The 23,026-nt window shown below is 39.8% G+C and overlaps 1 protein-coding gene across 1 annotated transcript in view; it reads left to right on the top strand.

The window, feature by feature from the left end:
* LOC137999565 (sister chromatid cohesion protein PDS5 homolog A-like) overlaps positions 1-23,026 on the top strand; it is a 73,083-nt gene that overhangs the window by 22,238 nt on the left and 27,819 nt on the right. Inside the window, exons 10-27 of the mRNA XM_068845373.1 lie at positions 754-860; positions 1,869-1,907; positions 2,371-2,432; positions 4,785-4,874; positions 5,624-5,737; positions 5,903-5,935; positions 6,091-6,139; positions 7,061-7,109; positions 8,899-9,035; positions 15,222-15,449; positions 16,354-16,444; positions 17,949-18,018; positions 19,597-19,720; positions 19,821-19,976; positions 20,268-20,345; positions 20,751-20,911; positions 21,923-22,046; positions 22,489-22,623. Coding sequence (XP_068701474.1) covers positions 754-860; positions 1,869-1,907; positions 2,371-2,432; positions 4,785-4,874; positions 5,624-5,737; positions 5,903-5,935; positions 6,091-6,139; positions 7,061-7,109; positions 8,899-9,035; positions 15,222-15,449; positions 16,354-16,444; positions 17,949-18,018; positions 19,597-19,720; positions 19,821-19,976; positions 20,268-20,345; positions 20,751-20,911; positions 21,923-22,046; positions 22,489-22,623 — 1,847 coding nt within the window. The remainder of the gene's footprint in view (positions 1-753; positions 861-1,868; positions 1,908-2,370; positions 2,433-4,784; positions 4,875-5,623; positions 5,738-5,902; positions 5,936-6,090; positions 6,140-7,060; positions 7,110-8,898; positions 9,036-15,221; positions 15,450-16,353; positions 16,445-17,948; positions 18,019-19,596; positions 19,721-19,820; positions 19,977-20,267; positions 20,346-20,750; positions 20,912-21,922; positions 22,047-22,488; positions 22,624-23,026) is intronic.

The following is a 23,026-nucleotide window of genomic DNA, read 5'->3' as shown; positions in this document are numbered from 1 at the left end:
GTTGGCAAAATCAAGCTGGATTGCTTTAACAAATGGTATATTTTCGAAGCGATAACATGTGCCAGATATCTTCACAGGATTAGTTGGAGGGGGAAAGCAATATTTTCCCGTAAGCGCATTGTAATTTCACCTTTGAACAGACGAACATTCTTTGGATACGTTCGGTAAATATTTCAGTGAAACAGCCGGTAACACTTACTTGAACAGCCGGTAAAAATAACCGATTACCGGCTCTTAACAAGAACCCTGCGTTTGACCAAGCCTCAAATTCCAAAATCAAACTTGTACAGTACATTTTAGCATGAGCTAGACCCCAAAGGAGCAAACCTGTAAAGAAAACCCATGTGCAAAAAGTATTGCATGTCCAAATGATGTGAATAATTTTGTGCAAACAAGACTTATGGGTGAAATTAGCTATTCAGACGTCATCACGCACAAGGCCTATTCCCACTTTTGCTCAGCAGAAAACCAATGTGCTCTTATGGAGCTTATATTAATGTCCTGTAGACAATGTTACACAAGGGAGAAGTGATCATCATACTTATTTGGACAATAAACACTGGGCAGCACTGTACTGCCTCCTTCTGCTCCTTCCATCATTTAATATCAAGGTAGCAGCCATTGTGAAGGAGAGCATTATTTGGGACAAAAATGTATGCCACTGCATCGTGGGTACATCCCACACATGCCTTGCAGTTTATCAAGAATCATGTGTAGCTATAAAAGTGACTTTAATTTTCTTCTCTGTTTTAGATAAATTACATGAGAGACAGCGGGACCCGGATGAGAAAGTGCGCCAAGAAGTTGTCATCACTATTTGCGAGGCAGCATCTGAAAATATCGATTCTGTTACTGACCAGGTAGTAACAAGCTCCACCTTTCGGTCATTAATTTAAAATCAGTTTAGTATTTTTTGCTTTTTCTGTTTAATTTTAGGCAGGCTTATTACGTTGTAACCACTGTGGTTGTGGCAGCTTCTGCCACTTACTTTGGTCCCTTAGAACAGACCACAAGGTTTGGATCATTATAACATTGCATAGGGATTATGATCATGATGTTGTGACACTTGGTTTTGAGTGCAATGTTATCAGAGAAATTCAGCAACCATGTCACAAAACAAGAAATCTTGATGTAACTGTTTTGTCCCAAAGAAGTTCCACTAATGGCAACAAATCCGATCCAAACAATGCATTGGTCAACACATCAGCCAACATGTAACCGACATGTCACTTACAGCATTTGAACTGAAAGAGTGCATCAACACTGAATATGCTGAAATCCGGAATCGACAGATAACCGACCTCTTATCATGATAACAGTACAGTACAGTAATATTTATGGTTCAAGAGGCAAATATATTTTAAAGGGAGCCATGTGCGATATAAATCAGCAGAAATAAGAGAAGTAAACGACTTGCTGCTTTAATATATCTGGATGAAAGCCGAAGACAAAGGAAAAAAAAATTGTTTGACACCCGTTTTGAATCACGCAAAAATCAAATCATTTACAATAACAAGGAAAGGTTCCGTTTATACAAACGTTGGCCGTGTAGCACTTATATTTTTAAACAGAGTTAACTGAATGGAGTGTAGTGTAACGTGAAGTGCTAGATTTCTATCCCATATAACCATGTGAGCGTTAGCCCTACTGATGGAACTGGGCCCACACAAGGACAGAGAAAAACTCTGACCAGGACCCACGACCTTCGGGTTAGATCTCTGTCACTCTACCAACTGAGCTACAAGGTCTTCAAATAAAATAAACTAGGTCAGGTTTAGTCATTCAATGATGACAGAAAAACTAATTTTTGTGCATTCTGTGTCTTTTGAAATCTTTTGATGTTTTACATTTTCTTTGCTTTCTTTCAGCTTCTTGAAGATGTATGTGAGAGAACTAGAGACAAAAAGGTCTGTTACCTGTTTCCACAATCTTCTGAATGTTTCAGCCACGCCCTGTCTGGCTCCCTTACATAGTGTGGGTCAGTGGAAGCCACTTTGAGACCTTTAGAGCACCTTCTTCCTCCCATCTCTCTTAGCATTAGGGTCCTGAATTTGTCTTTACTACCGTCTTCCTCATCTTACTATGGAGTCTGTCTACACACAGCACTCATTCTGCTCGAGTGGGCCTATTACATTAGCAAATTGCATTGACACATGAACAAAGTTTACAGATACACTGTAGATAGACTGATAGACAGACAGACAGACAGACAGACAAGTTGCTTCCAAGATTAGCAAAAGGCATTCTTGTAAAGCTGTGTTAAAAGAAACTAATGAAGTACTGATAGGTTATTCCCATGTAGTTTTCTTTATTTTTTTCTGTCCAAAAGAAAAGTGAATCTGTATTATTTTATGTTTCATGTTTGTACAGTGGCATGTCAGGAGAGAAGCCATGATGTGTCTTGGCAAGTTGTATAAGAAAGTAACAACTGGGTAAGAACCTTGTCATTAATTTCTGAAAATGGGAAGTCCAGGGGCTTCCTTTGTGTCCACTGTACTGTAGACAGTAGCATGCTTCTAGTGGTGGCTATCTTTCAATTGCTAGCCAAGCCATGATTATTCATGCATATGAAATGTGACCCTTCACGCGAAAAGGGGGCTTATGAAAATTTCACAATCATGCCGATTTCACGGCAGACAACCGTGAAATTATATAAAGCAAGCTGAAATACCGTGAAATTCCTTTAAAATAGCGTGAACTCGGCGTGAAAATTTATCATACCACCGTGAACTAGTTCACGCTGGGCAGTGAAAAAATTCACGCCGTGAAATAATTCACGCCGTGGAAAAAAAAATCGTCCTCAAAATTATTTAATTTCGTTATCAATACGTTGGGTTTGGATTTCTGGCAGATTTCGAGTGTCAAAGAAACATTGACGTGAACCCTTTGATGATCATTAATTTTTGTCTACTGTAAAGTTGACTTACACGTGACTCAAGTGAAGAAACAACATGCACGCCGGCGACTGGATTTTGCGAGCATGTGAGTGCTGAGCATTTACCGGCAAGGACGAGCAGTGATCCAAACCTGTTTCCGAGATCACCAAGCATAAATGAATTATGAGCATTAATCTTTGGGGCAACTTGGAAAATCACAGCAACTCGCTTAATAGTATGTTTTTATTTAAGTGCGCCAAAGGGGGCGACTAACTGCTCAAAATACGGTAATTGTGAAGAAGAGCTCCCCAAAAAACCTGTCGGCCGACTGTCGGTCAACTGTCGGCCGACAGTCGGCCGACTGTTGCCCAACTGTCGGCCGACTGTTGGCCGACTGTTGGCCGACAGTTGGGCAACAGTCGGCCGACTGTCGGCCAACAGTCGGCCGACTGTTGCCCACTGTCGGCCGACAGTTTGTGTTATGTTTGAGGCCAAAGTGTTGGCCGACTGTCGGCCAACAGTCGGCCGACAGTCGGTGACCTGTTGGCAACCTGTCGGTAACGTGTCGGTAACCTGTCGGCGGGACAAACTAAAATGATCGTAAGCATTTACTTGTCTATTGCTTCTAAACTACGCGAAAAGAGCTAAAGGCAGTTCATAACGATACCTTGAGCAGCACTTATACTACTAATATGGCTTTTGTCCACTGTTTTAGCGTTGGCTAGCGATACTTGCCCACATTGTAAACATCATTCATACATACATGACATAACATAAGAGGCCGCGTTGCATTGTAGGGCGATTTGAAGGAAAGTGTTTGTCTCCTCTACTAACTACGTATTGATACGTAGCTTATGGTTTTCAGAGTTTTTAGCAGAGTTTTCGATTAAATTAGCTTCCAATGCGATTCTTAGATTGTCTGGTGTGTTGTAAATTACGCAAGTGATATATCCTATATGCATCTGATAACAACTGATAACAGTTGATCGGTAAGTAGGTGAAGTCTGTCGAGTCATACATCACCATTACGGAATGTCACGTTAACTGCTCGTTTTTACCACAATTTTTCTTTTTTTCTTAACCGATCGGTAACCTGTTGGTTAGCTGTCGGTAGACTGTCGGTAAGCTGTCGGTCAACTGTCGGCCGACAGTTGACCGACAGTCGCCCGACAGGATTTTTGGGGAGCTCTTCTTCACAATTACCCAAAATACACTTAAATCCACACATAGTACGAGTAATTTTTCCTAGAATCCGAGGCAGCGAGCAGCGCGTAAATTTTTACGAGAAAATCGAACAACTTTATTCCCCAAAAAGGACTGTTCAGTTTGCAAAATCTCAGCGGATAAATCCCTTTTTTAACCTACGTGACAGCATTTTTGGCCGCAGACCCTGATCGGGGGATGTCAATTTCATTGCGTATTTTTGACCAAACGTTGATTATGCAGAATTGAGGAGAATCCCTCCTATGGTGTCAAGTGCGCTTTTGGATGCTTCCCTCTCCTCCTACACTGATTTTTTCAGTGTATTTGACTGTTTATGCTATTGGAGAAACTGTAATAAATAAACTGTTTTGCTCGCTAGCGTAATTCGTGTCAGTATCGTCATGAAACATTTTCATCCAAATTATAGATCGTCGTGCCATCAACAAAGCAAAATAATCGTACCAACTTCGATTTCGCCGAAATTATGAAATCCATAAGCCCCCTTTTCGCGTGAAAGGTCACAAATGCAGTCCACTAGTAAGTGTCACAGTTACAAGCCAAAATTTAATTGATCCCTGCTCATGAAAAAATGTCCTGTTCATTCTCATTGGTGCAGTACTTTACCAAAACATTCTCAACTAATCAGCTTTAGGTACTACATGTATGTACAGTGCAAAAATTTCCATATATTTTAATTTGTTTCAGTTCCACAACAAACAAGAAAGCAGCTAAGAAGTTGTCATGGGTACCAAGCAAACTCCTGCATGGGTATTACTTAAACACTCCAGAAAACAGGTTGGCATTGTCAAAGACTTTTAACCATTCACACAGCGAACACCCTAGGACGCTCCTTATTGACAAGGAAAATTGTCTGGCGTTAGAGAGAATAAAATCTATTCAGTGTCACTCTCAGAGGTCAATGGGTTAAATTGCCTCAATATGACAGTAATAAAATTAATACTGTTATTATGGGTTAAGCTACAGGACTTTTACGAAGATTTCTAAGTGCAAGGTTTATCAAATTAGTTGGGGGGGGGGGGAGGGGGGGATATGACTGTAGTAGCAGAAGTTCATGTTGGCAGTAGTAGCCTAGGGAAATTCCCAGCCTTTATTGTCAGCCTTAGCTATGATCTCGGACACTTTTTTCTCCTTTTCACCTTTAATGATGGTTTTCACTGAGTTATCGTAAACAAGAGCCTGTGAACTTAACATTGCAGGAGAAATGGAGGAGGGCTAGTAACACTGTATGTGTTGACAAGTTAGGTTATTGATGAACTGCTGTTCTAATAACGTCTTTCAACAATATGAATGACCTGGTGTTTGGGTACTTACTTTACACATAGTAATGTTCTATAAATCCACTTGATTTTTATATCTTCTTATCTTTGATGTTTTGTTACATGTACACTATGCATGTCACATTATTCTGAGACGTAATTTAGTGGACAGAGCATATTGGTGTTCTGTGACTACTCTCTCCAAGATGAGAGTGCAACCTTTCAACCCAGTTTAATTTAACTCTTTTTTTGCACTGTTTATCATAGATTGTGTGTGGAGAGAATTCTGATTGGATGTTTAGTGCCTGTGACACTGGAAGCTGATCAGAAGATGAAACGTTTGCTACATATTTATTGCAAGCTTGATGAGGCTGCAGTTAGGTGAGACATTGGTTGTACCACTTACAGAGTATGAAAGAAAAAAAAGTGGGTAGTCAGCCAGTTAAGCAGTCTCTTCAATCAATCAAATGTACAGCATAAATTGTTGTACTTTTGTTTATAAAAATAATAATTCTTACCGTTATCTTCCAATTCTTTTTGTGTTAGTGCTTTTCATGGAATACTAACCTGTCAGCAAAGGTGAGCACAGTTAAAATGGCAATTTGGCCTAAGAATTTGAACTCCTTTCTTTGATGGGCTTACTGATTCACAAAATTACATAATGTTTCAAGTTACAAATCACTTTGCATGAAGCTTCTGAAATTATTGTTCACCGCTGATGTTTGTATTTCTAGAGTGCGAACAGACATTGTGGAACTTATTGAGTTGTCAGTTCAAGAAAAGGTACGCTATAAATTTAATGTACTTTTTCGTCAGTTGAATGGATTCTATAAACAATTTGTCTAACTTGTGAGTGACTTACAATTAAACACTGTACACTAAAGAGGTGAAGAAGCACTGATAATATAAAGACTGATTTAGACTGTACAGTTTTCACAGTACATCATGACTTTCAATCCTTTACATGCACTCTACACTGTTGAATGAAAGTTTTGTGTTTGTCTTACTGTTATTATGGGTTAAGCTACAGGACTTTTACGAAGATTTCTAAGTGCAAGGTTTATCAAATTAGTTGGGGGGGGGGGGGAGGGGGGGATATGACTGTAGTAGCAGAAGTTCATGTTGGCAGTAGTAGCCTAGGGAAATTCCCAGCCTTTATTGTCAGCCTTAGCTATGATCTCGGACACTTTTTTCTCCTTTTCACCTTTAATGATGGTTTTCACTGAGTTATCGTAAACAAGAGCCTGTGAACTTAACATTGCAGGAGAAATGGAGGAGGGCTAGTAACACTGTATGTGTTGACAAGTTAGGTTATTGATGAACTGCTGTTCTAATAACGTCTTTCAACAATATGAATGACCTGGTGTGTGGGTACTTACTTTACACATAGTAATGTTCTATAAATCCACTTGATTTTTATATCTTCTTATCTATTGAGGTTCAATTAATGTAGACATGAGATGTATGATAGGCTAGCTGTGTAGCAATGCGAGAAAGGACAACGAAAAATGCTGAGATCATTGTGTTTGACATTGGGCACATAATGTACTTCCCAAAAGGAGACACTAAGGAGATAAATTATTTATTTTCCTGCATCTGAAATTCTCTTTTCCTTCCTCAGGAGTGACCTTAACTTACATGTAACTTGCATTCCTCATGAGAGATACCTCATTATCAGTTCTATTGTTATTGTATTTGTTTTAGTCTGAAGAAAATGAGGCAGTGGTGTTCTCAAAGATAATCTCACTTGCAAGTATGTTTTTCTCATCATCCGATAGACTTGTCTCTAAACTTTATCTCAGATGTAGCCCACTGTGATCCTGCCTTAGACAGGGTTTTCAATAATAGCTGGCGGCGGCCAAAATTAGCCGGCTATTGCGCCTGAACTTTCCGCCTACTGTTCCTTGGAAATTACCCCAAATTTTACGAATAACATGAGAAACATTTGCAGAGAACACAAGCCTTGGATCGGGAAAGATTTGTTCAAAACCTAAGATAATTATTTCTTGCCATGAACTGAATTTCAAAAGTTTACAGTATTCATGTACTCTCTAAGTAAAAAAGCCAAAATTTTAATGATATTAGGTTGTGTTCAAATACCCTAATTTGTGCTCCAGAACGCAAGAAATGCATTCTAAGAGGACCAAATGCCCCTGGACCCCCCTACAAGCTTTTATTGCCGTTGGTGGGCATTGTGAACTCATTCTTCACCAACTCCTCAGGTTTTTGCCACCTTCTAAAATTCCTATTGAAAACCCTTTATAGACTTTGCAAACAAAAAGTATGAGATTGCAGTATAGTTCCACTTAGCCTGTCCTGTGTTTTAGAATTTAGAGAAATATATTTTAATATTATATTACTTCTGGTACTTTTTTTCTTCACACAACAACATTTCTCAGATTCAATTATGCCTTAACTTTCAATTGCCTCATTGACTTCGAAGCAAGTCTTTTTTTTCTTTACTGATGCCTTTTAATTTTGAGGCCTCAAACTCAGAAGGACTGAGTCTGCTGCAGAAGCTCCTGCCCCTTCACTTTATTGTGAAGATAACTGCACTTTGTTGCATCTTAGTCACAGATGAATGCACTCCAATACTGTGTGAGGAATTTTTGATATGTTGAGAATTGAAGGAAATATCATGCACAAAGTTGTAACTCTCACCTTGTACTTAATTTGGGCAGAAAAGTGCCATAAAATCAGTCTCCGAAGACAAACGAAAAATTCCTCACAGTGTTTGGGGTAGTAGAATAATCTATAAGAACTGAAAATTTGGAAGTGATGTTAAAATTTTAGTGTCAAGATAAACCCCTAGAAAACCGAGTTGAAGACTTCCCGTGCAGTTCACAATCTGCTGAATAACTCCGTCCCCTACTTGAAAGCCAATTATGTTGAGACAATCAGCGTTCGGGCACGTGCTTAGGTAGCAGATCGTGCATTAATTGACACCCAATCCTTTCATGTGTGATTGACATGATACGTCAATCATTTTCTCGCACGCAGATTATGGCGGGAAAAAAAAATCAGAATTTTTTTTCGGGAAAAATTAATAAATTATACTTCACAGCCACTTATTCAAGATTTGCAAAAACAAAAATTTTGAGCGAGACGCCCAAATTTACCTTTACCAAGACCTTAAGTAAAGTATGATCGTTTGGGTGAGTGTAGTCCGTCCTGAGAAGGACTGCTTGAGATGACATTGACTGATGTTTCGACAACCTGACTTAAGATGACTTAAGATGGCTTCTGCTCAGATTGTCAAAGCGTCAGTCAATGTCATCTCAAAAAGACCTTCTCAGGACTATACTCACCTGGACGATCATACTTTATACGTGTACTTATTAAGTAATAATTATGATATGACTTCTGGTTTCAAAGCATACGATTTTACAGTTCTCATGTGTTTCCTATTTTTAACATAAGTTCTGGTTTGTGAAATTGTGTGACCAGATGACATACCCCTGACCCTTGAGATGATAATAAAATAATTTTTACTTTACCTGTAAAATTATGCTTGCCAGATCTTGTATAATTTTGTGTTTCAGGAGTTTTCCCTGATGCTTTCAAATTTCAAGAGAACCTCAAGAAATTACGGGAAATGCTTCAGGAACCAACGCTCAGAGAGTTATTTAGGAAAAGTGTTAACCCTGATCTTGGATGTTCAGCTGTTTTCAAGGCAGTGGTATGGAAACCTGACGTTTTCTCGTGTTTTCTCCCCCTCAGCATTGCGTGGTTTCTTATTTTGACAATGCAGTGTTTGAATGGAACATGTTTTATTTTGGTCACCACTTGACGCCCATATAAAAATTGACCCCTCTTGGTGATTATTTAAGCATGCCAGTCTGCAATGTTAGCATACCTCCTCCAATTTCACCCTAAACCGTAAACTATGCTTATGTAACATAGTGGCACCAAATTAGCACCTATTGTATATTACATTTCGCATATGCATATATAAGTAGGTTAGCACATTATGCAAGGCCAGAGAGCACACACAAGCACGCGGTGTGTGTGAATAACGAGAATAAACTCCATCGACATCCGACTACATGGTGGCAGCATTTTACAAGAATAATCGCTAGAATCAAATCGAAAGAGGCCAGCAGAAGCGAATTATGGCAACAGCAACGTCTTTTGCGTCGCCACAGATGAACTGGGACGCTCCTGATCCGATAATTGCATTCGCAAGATTCAAACAAAAATGTCAGCTTATGTTCTCAAGCGTTCTCAAAGACGCCGATGACGAAGAAAAAGTGAGCTATATTTTACTCTGGTCGGGTGAAAAAGGTCTGGATATTTACAACAGTTGGACATTCACAAAGGAGGAAGAGAGGAAAAAACCTGCCATTATTTTCGAACGGTTCGAGAATCAATTGGAGCCGAAGACGAGTCATCGAATTCACAGATACACACAGGGTTCGCACGCACCTTGAAAGTACTTGAAAGTCCTTGAATTTGAAATAAAAATTCAAGGCCTTAAAAGTCCTTGAAAATTGCAGTCAGTGCTGGAAAGTCCTTGAAACTTGTAGCTAATTTCATCCATCCTTGATTCTAGAGTGCCTAATATGAAAATATATGCTACTGGCAGAACAGTAGCGACGCATAATATAAAAAAAAAACAAATAAAAACGATCATTAAAACTCTCCGAACGGCCATCAAGCGCCGAGTACATTTTCCTGTTCTTTGTTATATTCATTGCTCTGATTGGTTCAATGTCTGTAATTCTAAGAGCCAATGAAATGTTTTGTAGTCTTCGCTCTTTCCACGAAAAGCCATGTGCCTCGAGTGCTTCCTGTTGTTTGCGTGGGTGTTGTTTGTTCGGCTATTGTTTCACGAATAAAAGATTTAAACCAAAGATTTTTCCCGTCGAACCTCTCATTCAGTATGAGGCTGGACGGGCATAGACAATGCAAAGACAATGCAAAGACAAAGTCTTTATTCCCCACGGACTCCAAAATGGCCGCCGAGTGATAAAGGTGAATGGGAAAGTGTGTTTTCAGCAACTTGTGGCTTCAGAAACCACTGTACAAAGAGTGGCTACGCGAAGTCAAGGGTGACAAACACAAGGCACGATGCATTGTGTGCATGAAGGATGTTGACATTTCGAGCATGGGAGAGTCCGCGCACACTAGCTATATGAACAGCTGCTTATCGCTTGATTTTGCAGTGCGTGGAGTCCTTAAAAAATGGAAAATGTGTCCTTGAAAGTACTTGAAAAGTCCTTGAATTTTTAGTTAAAAAAAGCGTACGAACCCTGTACACACTACAAGGAATGCGACAAGAACAAAGCGAGCCAGTGGATGATTTTATCTCAAGATTAAAAAACCTAGCAGCAAAATGTCAATTTCGCGACAGCACTGAAGTCGAAGACAGAGTTCTAGATCAGCTTATTTGGGGGTCAAAAAACCCCGATGCCCAGAAGTCCCTCATAGGCCGAGACAAATCATTGACCCTTGCAGGCGCTATCGAGATTGCAAGAAGCCACGAGGCGACAAGTAAACATATGAAGACATTGGCAGGAAGTAGCGAAAGCCATCAAGAGGATAGAAGTGTAGATGCCATTCATAAGGAACAAGAAAGGGAATCCTGTAACAACTGCGGAAAACAACACCCGAGGAACAAATGTCCAGCCTACGGTACACTATGTCGAAAATGCGGCAAAGCTAATCATTGGCAATCTGTCTGCCGATCCAGTAAACGGAAACAATTTATCCAAGGAAGAAAGCCGGTTTTCAAAAAATCTATTCACACGATTGAAGACAGGGGCGATGAAGACAATGATGAAATTCTCACAATTAGTACAATCGAGGTTAACACCATAGAAGACACGCAACATTCGATGACACATGACACACGCGATGAAGTCTTTGCAACACTGGAAATAACCCAGCCTGAAAAGAAGCGGAAAATTAATCTCCAGTGCAAGGTGGACACAGGTGCACAGAGCAATGTTTTGCCTATCAGGCTACTTCGCATAATCGCCCCAGAGAAGTTTGATGACGAAGGAAACCTCAAACCAGAAGTACTGGAAAAGAATGAAGCCGTCCTCTCAGCATACGGTGGCTCTGTAATTAAGCAGCTTGGCACTATAAACATCTTGTGCAAGTACAAAGAGAAGAAGATTAACTGCATTTTCTACGTCACGGATACTTCAGGGCCAGCTATCCTCGGTCTAAAAGCGTGCATTGCACTAAAACTAGTCTCCCTCCACTGTACGCTAGGAACAAATCAATTAAACCAGGCTGATCCAAATAGCAGCTTCAATTCTCCAGCTCAAAATCCGGGTACTTGCAAGAAAAACTCGAGTTACATTGGAAGTCATATACCACTAGAAGAGCGGCCATCAATCACAAGTAAACAAGAGCTGATGGATATGTACCCAGAATGTTTCAATGGTACAGTTGGATGTTTTGATGACTACACATACCACATCACACTGGATCCTGAAGTATCACCGGTGGTCCATGCACCCTGCAAAGTACCTATAGAGTTGAAAGACAAATTACAAGCCGAATTACGCGAGATGGAAAGCCAAGATATCATTGCGAAAGTAACCCAACCTACGGATTGGGTCAACTCCCTGGTCATTAGAGAAAAAGAAAATGGGCGATTTCGGTTATGCCTCGATCCCAAAGACCTGAATAAGGCGATCAAAAGAGAACATCATCCCATACCCACTCTAGAGGAAATCACACCCAAATTATCAGGAGCAAAGCTTTTTAGTAAGCTCGACGCTCGCAATGGCTATTGGAATGTCAAACTAGATGACGAGTCCTCGTACATGACAACATTCAATACACCATTTGGTCGGTATCGTTTCCTCAGAATGCCGTTTGGCCTACGAATGAGTCAAGATATTTTCCAGTTCAAGATTGATGAGACGTATCGTGATTGCCTGGGAGCCATTGGTATTGCAGATGACGTCACAGTCTATGGAAAGAACAATAAAGAGCATGACTTACACCTACATGAAACCATGGAACGTACCAGACAGGCCGGCATCAAGCTCAATGACGAGAAGTGCGTTATCAAAACAAAGGAGTGCAATTTCTTTGGTATGCTCTACACACCAGACGGTGTCAAACCCAGCCCAGATAAAGTCAGAGCCATAGAAAGGTTCGAACCGCCTAAAGACAAGAAGGAGCTTCACACCTTTTTGGGGATGGCAACCTACATGAGCTCATTCATCCCCAATTTAGCTGACCACACTGCCCCCTTAAGAAACCTCTTAAAGGAGAACGTTGATTTCACATGGAATCCATCACATTCGAAAGCCTTTGAGAAGGTGAAGGCATTGATATGTACCACAACGACCTTGGCCTACTATGACAGAAAGGAACCAGTTGTCCTCCATGTTGATGCATCAATTAAGGGCTTGGGCGCAGCTCTCTTCCAAAACGACAAGCCAATAGCCTTTGCATCGAAAGTACTTACCCCTGCGGAGACCAGATATGCTAATATCGAACGGGAACTATTGGCAGTGGTATACGGCTGCGAAAAATTCCATTCGTATCTCTATGGAAGATCGTTCGTGGTTAAAACAGACCATCGTCCCCTGGAACAGATCCATAAAAAGAACCTGATGCAAGCACCTCCACGCCTTCAAAGAATGCTGTTGCGTTTACAACCTTACGACTGCGTCATTAAATATCTTCCAGGAAGAGAAATGGTTACAGCTGACGCCCTGTCACGCCTTTCGCCGTTGGATGAATTTGAAGTGTCGGACATGAATGTGAAAGTTCACCATCTAATCAGAATCACCCCAGTAAAAATGGAAGAGTTCAAAAAGGAAACTGCGAAAGATGAAACCCTGCAGCTTCTAGCCCACAAAGTTATGTAAGGTTGGCCTGACAGTGGGAAGAAAATCACTTCGGCGCTAAAACCATACTGGCCCCTACGAGATGACATATCAGTAGAAGATGGGCTGATACTTTTTGGAAGCCGTGTTATAGTACCTGAACCCTTGAGAGGCAACATCTTGCAGCAAATCCACGGAGGGCACTTTGGTATGGAAAAATGCAAGCTACGAGCCAAATCCTGTGTTTACTGGCCAGGCATATACAAAGAAATTGAAAACCTTGTAAACTCATGTTGTGTCTGCCAGAAGTACCACAATTCCCAGCAAAAGGAGCCAATGATACCAACAGAGATCCCTTCAAGACCGTGGAAAACACTGAGCGCAGACCTTTTCTACGCTCAACAGTCGTGGTTCCTCATAGTTGTCGACTATTATTCCAAGTTCCCATTTGTCAAGAAACTTCAAAACCTTACATCCGGGGCTGTTGTTAATGAAATGAAAATGCTATTCGCAGAAAATGGAATCCCAGAATCTCTTCAATGCGACAACGGCACTCAGTTTACATCCGGCGCGTTCCATCAACTGGCAAGCCAGTACGGGTTTGAAATTGTGACGTCATCTCCACATTACCCACGTGGCCATGGGTTCGTTGAACGTCAAGTCCAAACGGTTAAGAAGACGATCCTGAAATGCAGAGAGACTAAAGAAGACATAGATCTAGCCCTGCTGGCTCTACGAACAACGCCCCTGAGTTCCAATATACCGTCACCAGCTGAATTACTGAATGGCCGAGTATTTAAATCCACACTTCCTGGTAAGATCCAGCCATCAAAGAACCAAGAGGAAGTTAGAAATTGGCTCAAAGCGAGACAAGACAACCAATGCCACTATTACAACAGACACACCAAGGAGCTCCCTGAATTACACAGAGACCAAGCTATCTATGTACAAGACCCTGTGAGAAAGACATGGAATCCTGCTAGGGTCATAGATCGGGGAGAGACACCCCGCTCATATCTCATAGAAACTGGAACTGGTGCCCAATTGCGAAGGAATAGAATCCATCTTAGACTGAATAATGCTTCCAACAATTCGGCAAACAACTCTTCGGACTCCGTGTCCCAAAGAAGGATGACTGCACAATATTCAAGGGCCATTCTACGAGAATCCACCGCGGCAGGCAATTCAGCAAATGACCCATCAAGTGGCAAGTTGACTATACAGCCCTCAAGCTCCAATCCACAATGTTCTAGTGTAACAGGAGAGGCCGAGAAAGGACTAAGAAAATCCCGCGCGGGACGTGAAATCCGGGCACCGGAAAGACTTAATCTCTGACGCTTGCTTTAATAGTTTATATTAGTATGATACATAAACACTGGACAGAAAATCCCTATATATATATATATATATATATTGTTACCAGTTTCATTCGTTGTCAACATATGGACAAGATATATTGGCCCGAATGAAGATATTGTGATATTGTTTGTTTTCCATTTAATTAATATAGTTTTAAGAGAAGGGGATGTAACATAGTGGCACCAAATTAGCACCTATTGTATATTACATTTCGCATACGCATATGTAAGTAGGTTGGCACATTATGCATGTAACATAGCGGCACCTAATTAGCACCTATTGTATTCTACATTTCGCATATGCATATATAAGTAGGTTAGCACATTATGCAAGGCCAGAGAGCACACACAAGCACGCGGTGTGTGTGAATAACGAGAATAAACTCCATCGACATCCGACTACAGCTTATCATAGTTTAACATAGCTTGTTTTGCCTGGATATTAAGTAAAGAGCCGCTCAGGGAATTGCTTCCAACTTGTACAGCTGTTCTACGTAAATGTGATGGTAACTTTACATCTTTTTATATCATTAACTGTATAAAAGTGATTGTAGTACTAAACAAAGTCAGTTGTTCTCTTTGTGTGATGCATGTGTTCTTAGTGTGTACTTGGTGATATCAATAAACCAAACATGCGATCGCAAGTGCTTTAGCTGTCAACATATGGAGATGACCATAAAGATAAGAGCATATATAATTTTGATTTTACAGAGTGATGTAGTCTTGAAGGTTGGATCCAAGAATCCTGTCTTAGAGACAGTTAAAGGTCTTTTGGACCGTGCTTCACCTCTTCTTGTTGATGAACAGTGCATAAAGGAGCTGTTTAAACTAGTAAAAGATGCTGTTGAAGGGCTCTCGGATGAAGAGGATGACGAGTATGAGTGGCATGAAAGTGTGGGAGCTAGTCTTGTTGGGAAAAAAGGGCTTGCTTTGTTGTTGGTAAGTCAACTTTTGTTAAAGAGATTAATCATAGCAATCATGTTGTTTCAAATAGATCAGTAATCATATTACTGGTTTTCTTTTCATTTTTCAAGTGCTTATATACAAGTATTGTTGTTTTTATACGTTGTTTTCCATTTGTCTGTTCATGTTTTGAGCTGTCCTTGGAGAATAAATAATTATTGTCTTCTCTAAAATTGCCTCATCCTTGAAAATCAAATCGTCATCAACAATAGCCTCGATTTCCAGTTGTGTGTGAGCCTGTGTTCCTTGCCCCACACAATGGCTGAATCACTGGGCTTGTTGTTCATTGGGAGGACTCTCAAAATGGCCAGAAATTGAGCCTACATCAACAACAACAACAACAACAACAAAAGAGTTTTTGAAAAATTCACCTAACAAAATTGGAGGTAATAGTAATCCTATGTGGAGCATTTCTATCCACTCTAATCCCCTAAAAGTGCTTTCGGTACCCTTCTTTAAAAAAAAAGCCAAAATTTGCTGACTTGTCAATTAAATGATGATGGTTCCCTGCAGGGTTCTGATAATAAAAATATAATTATGTTGATTCGCAACTGTCTTGACAAGTGGGGGCTAGATGTGCGACATATCGACATTGACCTTAAATCATTGGCACCAGTATCCAAAACAGTGACTGCTGCCATGGCTGACAAATAAAAGAAACCCTGCTGTGAGGCACTGTGTGGAAAACAGGCTGCACAAAATGGACACTCTTCTGCCAGTGCTACAAGTAAACACTCAAACATGTAGCATGAGGAATCGTGAAGCAAAAACAAAAAGTAACAGACAACAACCAAGTCTTCCTGCTGGGGCGACTCCAAGTGAACTTTGTTAAATGCATCTAATTGTTTTAAAAATGCTCTTTTTATTTTCATTTGTCAAGGCATTGGCTGCTGTGTTTCCCTCTCAATTCCAAAATGAGGACATTTTTCAGCAACTTTTGGTGTTCCTCAAAAACAAGGATCAAGAAATAGGTACAAAATAACATCTTTGTCAGGATTATTGCTCTGTGGTAGACGGAAAGCGTGTGGATGACAGAGGGAGGAGGGGGACGTTTGGCTCACTAAGGATAAAGTATTCAAACAATTCCCTTCCCCACTGATATTCTGTAAACTGTAATGAGGATTTTGATCTTTTTTCTAAGCTTTGTGCCCTGTGCAGGTAAAACCTCTTGTCATAACCTCCAACTGGATGACTCTGAGTTGATTGATCCACCACAGTAGGTCACATGTTTAAATGCTGACCTGATCAACACTCGGGGTCTTAAAAGAACTGTGGAGGAAAGCTCCCCCTGTAATTTTTCCATGATACTGTATCTGCAAATGGTTAGACTTTAAAAGTCTTCTCAGATTAGAACAATAAACATTACACCTGTCTGACAAGCCTTGTTTTTAACATTGGGGGACATTAACGCATTGACCCTTCTGGCACCCTATGATGCCCCCAGTTGTTGAGTAAAATCGTCTGGTGTTAGGGAGAGTAAAATCTGTCAAATCTCACTCCCTGGAGACTTTGGGGTAAAAAAACCCACAAACTGATTGTGAAAAGTAGGGAAAGGAATTCATGGTGTCGTTCATGTGGTCGACCTGACTGGATTTGCTAAAAGGGCTTCTCAACATTGACTGTGACCAACAAAACAACATAGCAGTAATAATTATTATGACCAAAAGTCAGGCTATTGATGACACACATAAACTAAGGTAATTTTTTGCCTGCATTGTGCTCAAAAATACTCCCATGAAAAAATTTGATACAAGCTGGATACACCAAGTATAGGAAATCGTATGATGGCTAACACATGTCATGATATCTGGGCATTCAGAGTGAGGTTTTGAAATTACAGAACTTTCGGAACATCATAAGTGACCATAAATCACGAAATGCACGAGCAAGTTCATACAATTTATTTATTGCATACTCCACAAAATTACTCTATCGCTGTTTCCATAGCAGCTTCCCATTGCACTCTATTACCTATTTATGCAGGTGTCATTGACCAATCAGAAATGCGATATTCTTTTGAGTATGTAATAAGGGGTATTATAATAGTGGGAGGCGCGGTGGCCTTATGGTTAGTGCTCTCGACTCCGGATCGAGTGGTCCGGGTTCGGGTCCTGGCCTGGGACATTGTGTTGTGTTCTGGGGCAAGACACTTAACTCTCACAGTGCCTCTCTCCACTCATGTATAAGTGGGTACTGGTGAATTTAATGCTGGGGTAACCCTGCGATGGACTTGCATCCCATCCAGGGGGAAGTAGAAATACTCCTAGTCACTTAATGCTACAGAAACCGAAGATAAGCGCCGGCCTGATGAGCCTTCTAGGCTCGTAGCAGACTTTATCATGTCTCAGATAGTATGCGCACCATGATTATATTACGGACCTCAGACTCAGGTAGTAAGAGGTATGAATGCAACTTCAATTCAATCATATACCATTCAGTAAAAAGTAGTTTCTTTCTTTCTTTCTTTCTTTCTAGTTGATGATGCACTTAAAATGCTTGCATTCACTGGTAATGGAATTCAAAAAGTCGACAAGTCTTTGGCTAAGTAAGTTATTACAGTAATAACCCTTGGAACAAAGTCACAACCACTGATAAGTCCATCATAAACTTAAGACATTTTAAAAACAAAATAACTGTCCCAGCAGATTAATTTTTAATCATTTTGATAAATGTAACAGAAGAGAGACCAAATTATTTATCAGGCCGTAAGCCCCAGGGCCAAATTGTCAAAAGCTAATTATCACTAATTTACAATGAAATACCAAGTGAGATATGAATTTTGGAAGTCTGAAATGCCTTAACAGTGTAATTTTATTCTTTAGGAAATCAAAAGTTTAAAGGGCCACCGACAACCACAAGTCTTTGCGGGCATGCAAGCTATCGGTGCCATTTTCTGTAATACAGAAACTAGTATTTCTTGAAAAGTCAAATTCCATCACCTCACATCATCGTGTTTTGGATGCCCAGTAGCTTCAAACTTTGTTAATATTTTCCTTAATGTTTAAAATTAATATTGTATTTTTGGCATTATTTGGGTGTTGTGTTCGTGTTAAAAGCGAAATGAAAACTGTGAAGAAAGGTCGTCTGCCGAGGAAGGAAAAGCGCCATGTTATTTGGCTCACTACTTCAACCTTAAGATTATGGAACGAAAGGAGGAAGGCGTTTGGATTAAAAAACAAATTGAACAGCGAATTCGCAGAAGTTCTTCTTCACGGGATGTTTCTGAAGCAAACTGGCCGATTCGATTGCCCGGATAATAACAACAACAAAGGCGCGCAAAGGACACTGGTTGTCGGTGGCCCTTTAAGGCAAAATATGAAGGCTAAGACTCTTGTAGTAACTTTTTTTCATTAGTACTTGTAAATAGACTGCAATTTCAGTTTCCTGTAATCATTAATTTTTATCAAAGACCAGATCAATCAGGTGTGAACAACTGGCCTCACCTCCATTGTTACTAAGACATGTATGTATTAGAGAGATGTCCTTAATTTTGAGCTGTCATGCTTTTTTTCGTGATGGACAGCACGCAGTCGCACTCTGCGGCGGATTGTCAAAGTTAGACAAAGACAAAGTAAATTCTCTTAAGAGTCACTCCCAGGTGTGAGTGGGTTAAACCACAGAGTTACTGTAAACTGGAGCCATTTAATTTTTATTTAAAACTCTTGAACTTTGGCCTAAAAATTTTTTTCCACATTCTTCTAATTGCTCAAATCTTTTTCAAAATTATTAGTTTTTGAATTTAGACTGGGTAGTTGTCTTCTTGTGTTTTCCATAGTTTTCTGGTTGTTTGTTGCATCGCTTTGTGCGTTGTTCGCTACAAGACTGGTAAAAAATGTATTGATAATTACAAGGGTAGGGAAGGTTTGAGAACATCAACTTTGAAGCCTCACATCAGTAAAAAGTTTCCAGTTTGATAATAGTCCGTAGGCTGTATTAAGCATCATTTTTAATAGGCCCTTTTTGTTGTGTTGGTCGACATTACTGTCAATTATGGAGAAGAAGGTCTTGTTCCCAATCTAACATAAAAAATTGCCAGAGGCTTGGATTCCTGGTCTTTTTATAGTTACTATAAACATCCATTAATATTAGTATCCATTAATTCCTTATATTTTTTTCCTTTTAGTTATTATCATCCAGTGTTATCTAAACTAGCACTCAAAGGAACGCCGTGCCAGGCCAAATACTCCTTGCGATCCATTGCAAAGATATCACCTTCTTCGTCACAACCTTTTGATCGTGTCTTCGCTGTAAGTTATGTTTTTAAAAACAAGATCGAGATTCTTAATAAGGCGTGAGGCCTTTACTCTGCATCATTTTTTTAATGGGACCATTTTGTTTTTTTTTTAGAATCTTGTCAGTTCTTTGAGCTATGACTGTCCTTTACTGTTGACAACTCTGACAGCACTAGGAGAAATTGCACTTCTGGCTCCGGCAGTTTTTGAAACCGAGAGGCCAACTATTGTGAGAGATTTTGTTGTGAAGGAATTGCTGATGAAAGATAGGGTATGTTGGAATGACATCAAAGTGCTATTGCATCACCAGTTGGAAGTTGGATGCCTGAATTGTAGGAAGCTTCCAATTATCATAGAGACTTCACTGCAATTCACTGCCTAGCAATGATTAATGTAAAGTTCATTGTGACGTAACATTATCTTCCGAAAGAAGAGCAACTTTCCAAGAACCACATCATCCATCTTTTCTTGAAGATCACAAAAAAATTGTGTTGAATTGCATTTTTGTTAAGACAACTTTGGGCTTTGGTTTATGTTGTGTATGATTTTCTTGTGTGTTTAGAGTGAATCAGTTAACTCAGATGATAGTGAAAACTCTTGGTGTGAAGACAGGGATGTAACCCATGAAACACAAGCAAAGGTGAATCTTGACACTACTTGTAACTCTTTTTAGGAAATAACTTTTTCAAAGTGATAAAGTAGAACACTGGCTTCCTTACGTGTAATTAAATTTTGATTTGGTTTTTCCTTCTGCAGCTTCTCCCAGTCGTGCACCCAGTGATTTATATCAGAGAATCTTGCAGCACAGGATTTTGACAAGCTTGTCCATTTTGCTAATGACTCAGAGAAATAAAGCATGTTCTTAATGAACCCAGAGTTTTATTAAGGGGCAAGCATCAGGCAAATTAACCAGCTTTTAATTAATTTTATGACACAAAAACCATAAAAGATGGCCATCTGATTTACCGTAACAACTTTTTTGAATAAGGTCTAATATTGTAACTTCCTGCAGTATTTCCTAGTTGATTTCAAATTTACATGTCAGGTCAAAGGGATTCGTCTTTTGGTCAAGTGGCTGAGAGGCCAAACCAGTAACCAAGAGCTTTGCTCAAGGCCAATATTCAAGACATACATTCAACCAGTTCTCAGGCTACTTGACAGCTTGCTTGCGTCCAAAGGAGATTTGCAACAACAAGGCCATGTGAGGTACTGTTTGATCCTTCTCATCACTGCTTCATTTGATTATTATTGTCAGTATTAAAACTGCACACTCGCATGATAAGTTGTCCTGTGCATCTATGAATTATGGGTAGCTGGCCAAAACTGTTGCCTACTTGGTTATTTTTATATCTTCCTTGATGTCATTTCCAAGAGTGGTCCTATTTTCTACAAAGATTGCATGGATGTTCTCCTTAAAATTAAAAGTGTTTAGGTTGTCTAGGTCTCTGAACTTTTTTGGGGAATCATGCTGCCAGACCACATTGTTCCTACAGTAATATATAGATTTAGCCAAACCTAAAAGCGGAGCTCCCATGTTATTATTTTACTCTTACAATGAGTTAACCTGTCTTGAGCCTGCAATCCAATCAAAAACCGGTACCTGGTCAGCAGTCAACTTAAGAAAAAAACAGCTGACTTTGATGAGTTCTAAACTTGACCCCACGATATGGTCGCGTGATACTAGTCAGCGGATACCTTGTTTTGGCAGGTGTTAATTAACCATAACATGGATCATCCAAAATGAAAGATGTTCCTCCCACAGAAAAATGGGAAGCACCACAGAGTTTCACATTGGCATACATGGAGGGTAGATGTACAGTCATTTCTTGACCAAAAACAGATGGGTTACCATAATTATTTTCTTGCCATGGTGCTCTGCACATGTACCTTCTGCATGCGGAGCTCCGCTCCTTTCTGTTTTTTCTTAACAATGTTGAGTTGGTTGTCATGATAACCATTCAAGGAACATTTTCTATTGATTATCAAGTATTAAAGACAACGGGGTGCTTATCTAACAAAATTTAATTTAGAAGAGGTTCGTCAAGAAAAATACTTGAAGTGAGTAATCGTTTTGAAGTTATCTAACCAACCACTAGAAATTGCATGCTTCCTCGTCATTTCAATAGCAGCCAAATTGTCTTTGTTGTCTCAAAGTAGTTATGACGTAGTACACACCACTTCCTGTGTTCATTTACTTTTCTTTGGTGCCCTCTTCAGTGCTGCTAACTGTTCAAGACTTCGTCTGGCTGCGGCCTCTGGTATCATCAAAATAGCACAGGAACCTCACTGTACTGAATTCATAACACTGGAAGTCTTCCAAAAGCTGTCACTAGTTATGCAAGTAAGAGTTGTGCATCTCTGTTGCAAGTTTACGTTGTGAGCCACAGAGTTCAATGTTGGCCATGGGTGGCAATTTTAGACTTTTTGAAAAGTCATGCATTTGTTTCCAGTTTATTGATTTAAGAACCTTAATTACTAAGGTTCAAGAGCATAACATTAAACATCTGTGCAAAAACGTCAAGGTACATGTACTGATATCTATATAGTGGAGATATTAACAAAATTATAATCTGAATGAATGAAGTACCCTTTTCTCCTTGAACACAAGTGCCCCCCCCCCCCCCCTCCCATGTGCTGCCTATATTTGAAGTCACATGCACTTCTGCTTTTCCAACATAAATGGAATATTATGGACAAGAAAGTTTGTGGCCCTGAAGACAACAATTGTTCTCTTTCAGGAGACAAGCAGAAGATCTTTTGATTTCCCTTTTGTTTTATTTTAGGACCCTTGTTATGAGGTGCGTGACAAATTTACCAAGAAGCTACACAAAGCAGAGGATTTACTGAAACTTCCATTGGAGTATCTTGGAATATTTGCCCTTGCAGCACCAGAGCCTGTCAAGGAAAGAAGGAACCAGGTAATTTCTAGTAAGACTGGGGCAAGGTACATTTTGACATTTACTTTCTAGAGAAATTGGTGAAAATTTGAAGTTGAAATGCAAATTAATGATGGTGAATGGTGTATTTGGCTGTGAGAATGATGTCAAGCAAGTTGCTAGGCAACAGGCAAATGGCAACTGAAAATCTGGGCCTGGTTGTTCGAAAGCCGATTAACTTAATCCAGGATTAGCGTAAACTTTTGTTTCATGTTTTCAACTTTTTGAGGAAATTTTCTTTTGCTTATTAATTTTGTTTTTCAAGATTGACTTCTTCTAATGTAACGTTTTGCTGATTATCAGCGTTGCACAGCATTTGGGAGTAGAGAAATAAACTCCTTGGTTAGTTTTTAATCTGGGATAAGAGTTAATTGGCTTCTGAACA

Source organism: Montipora foliosa, chromosome 4 (genome assembly GCF_036669935.1).
Source record: "Montipora foliosa isolate CH-2021 chromosome 4, ASM3666993v2, whole genome shotgun sequence".
NCBI classification, from domain to species: Eukaryota; Metazoa; Cnidaria; class Anthozoa; order Scleractinia; family Acroporidae; genus Montipora; species Montipora foliosa.
Note: the sequence above shows the minus strand (reverse complement) of the source record. Positions and strands in the feature narration are given on the sequence as shown.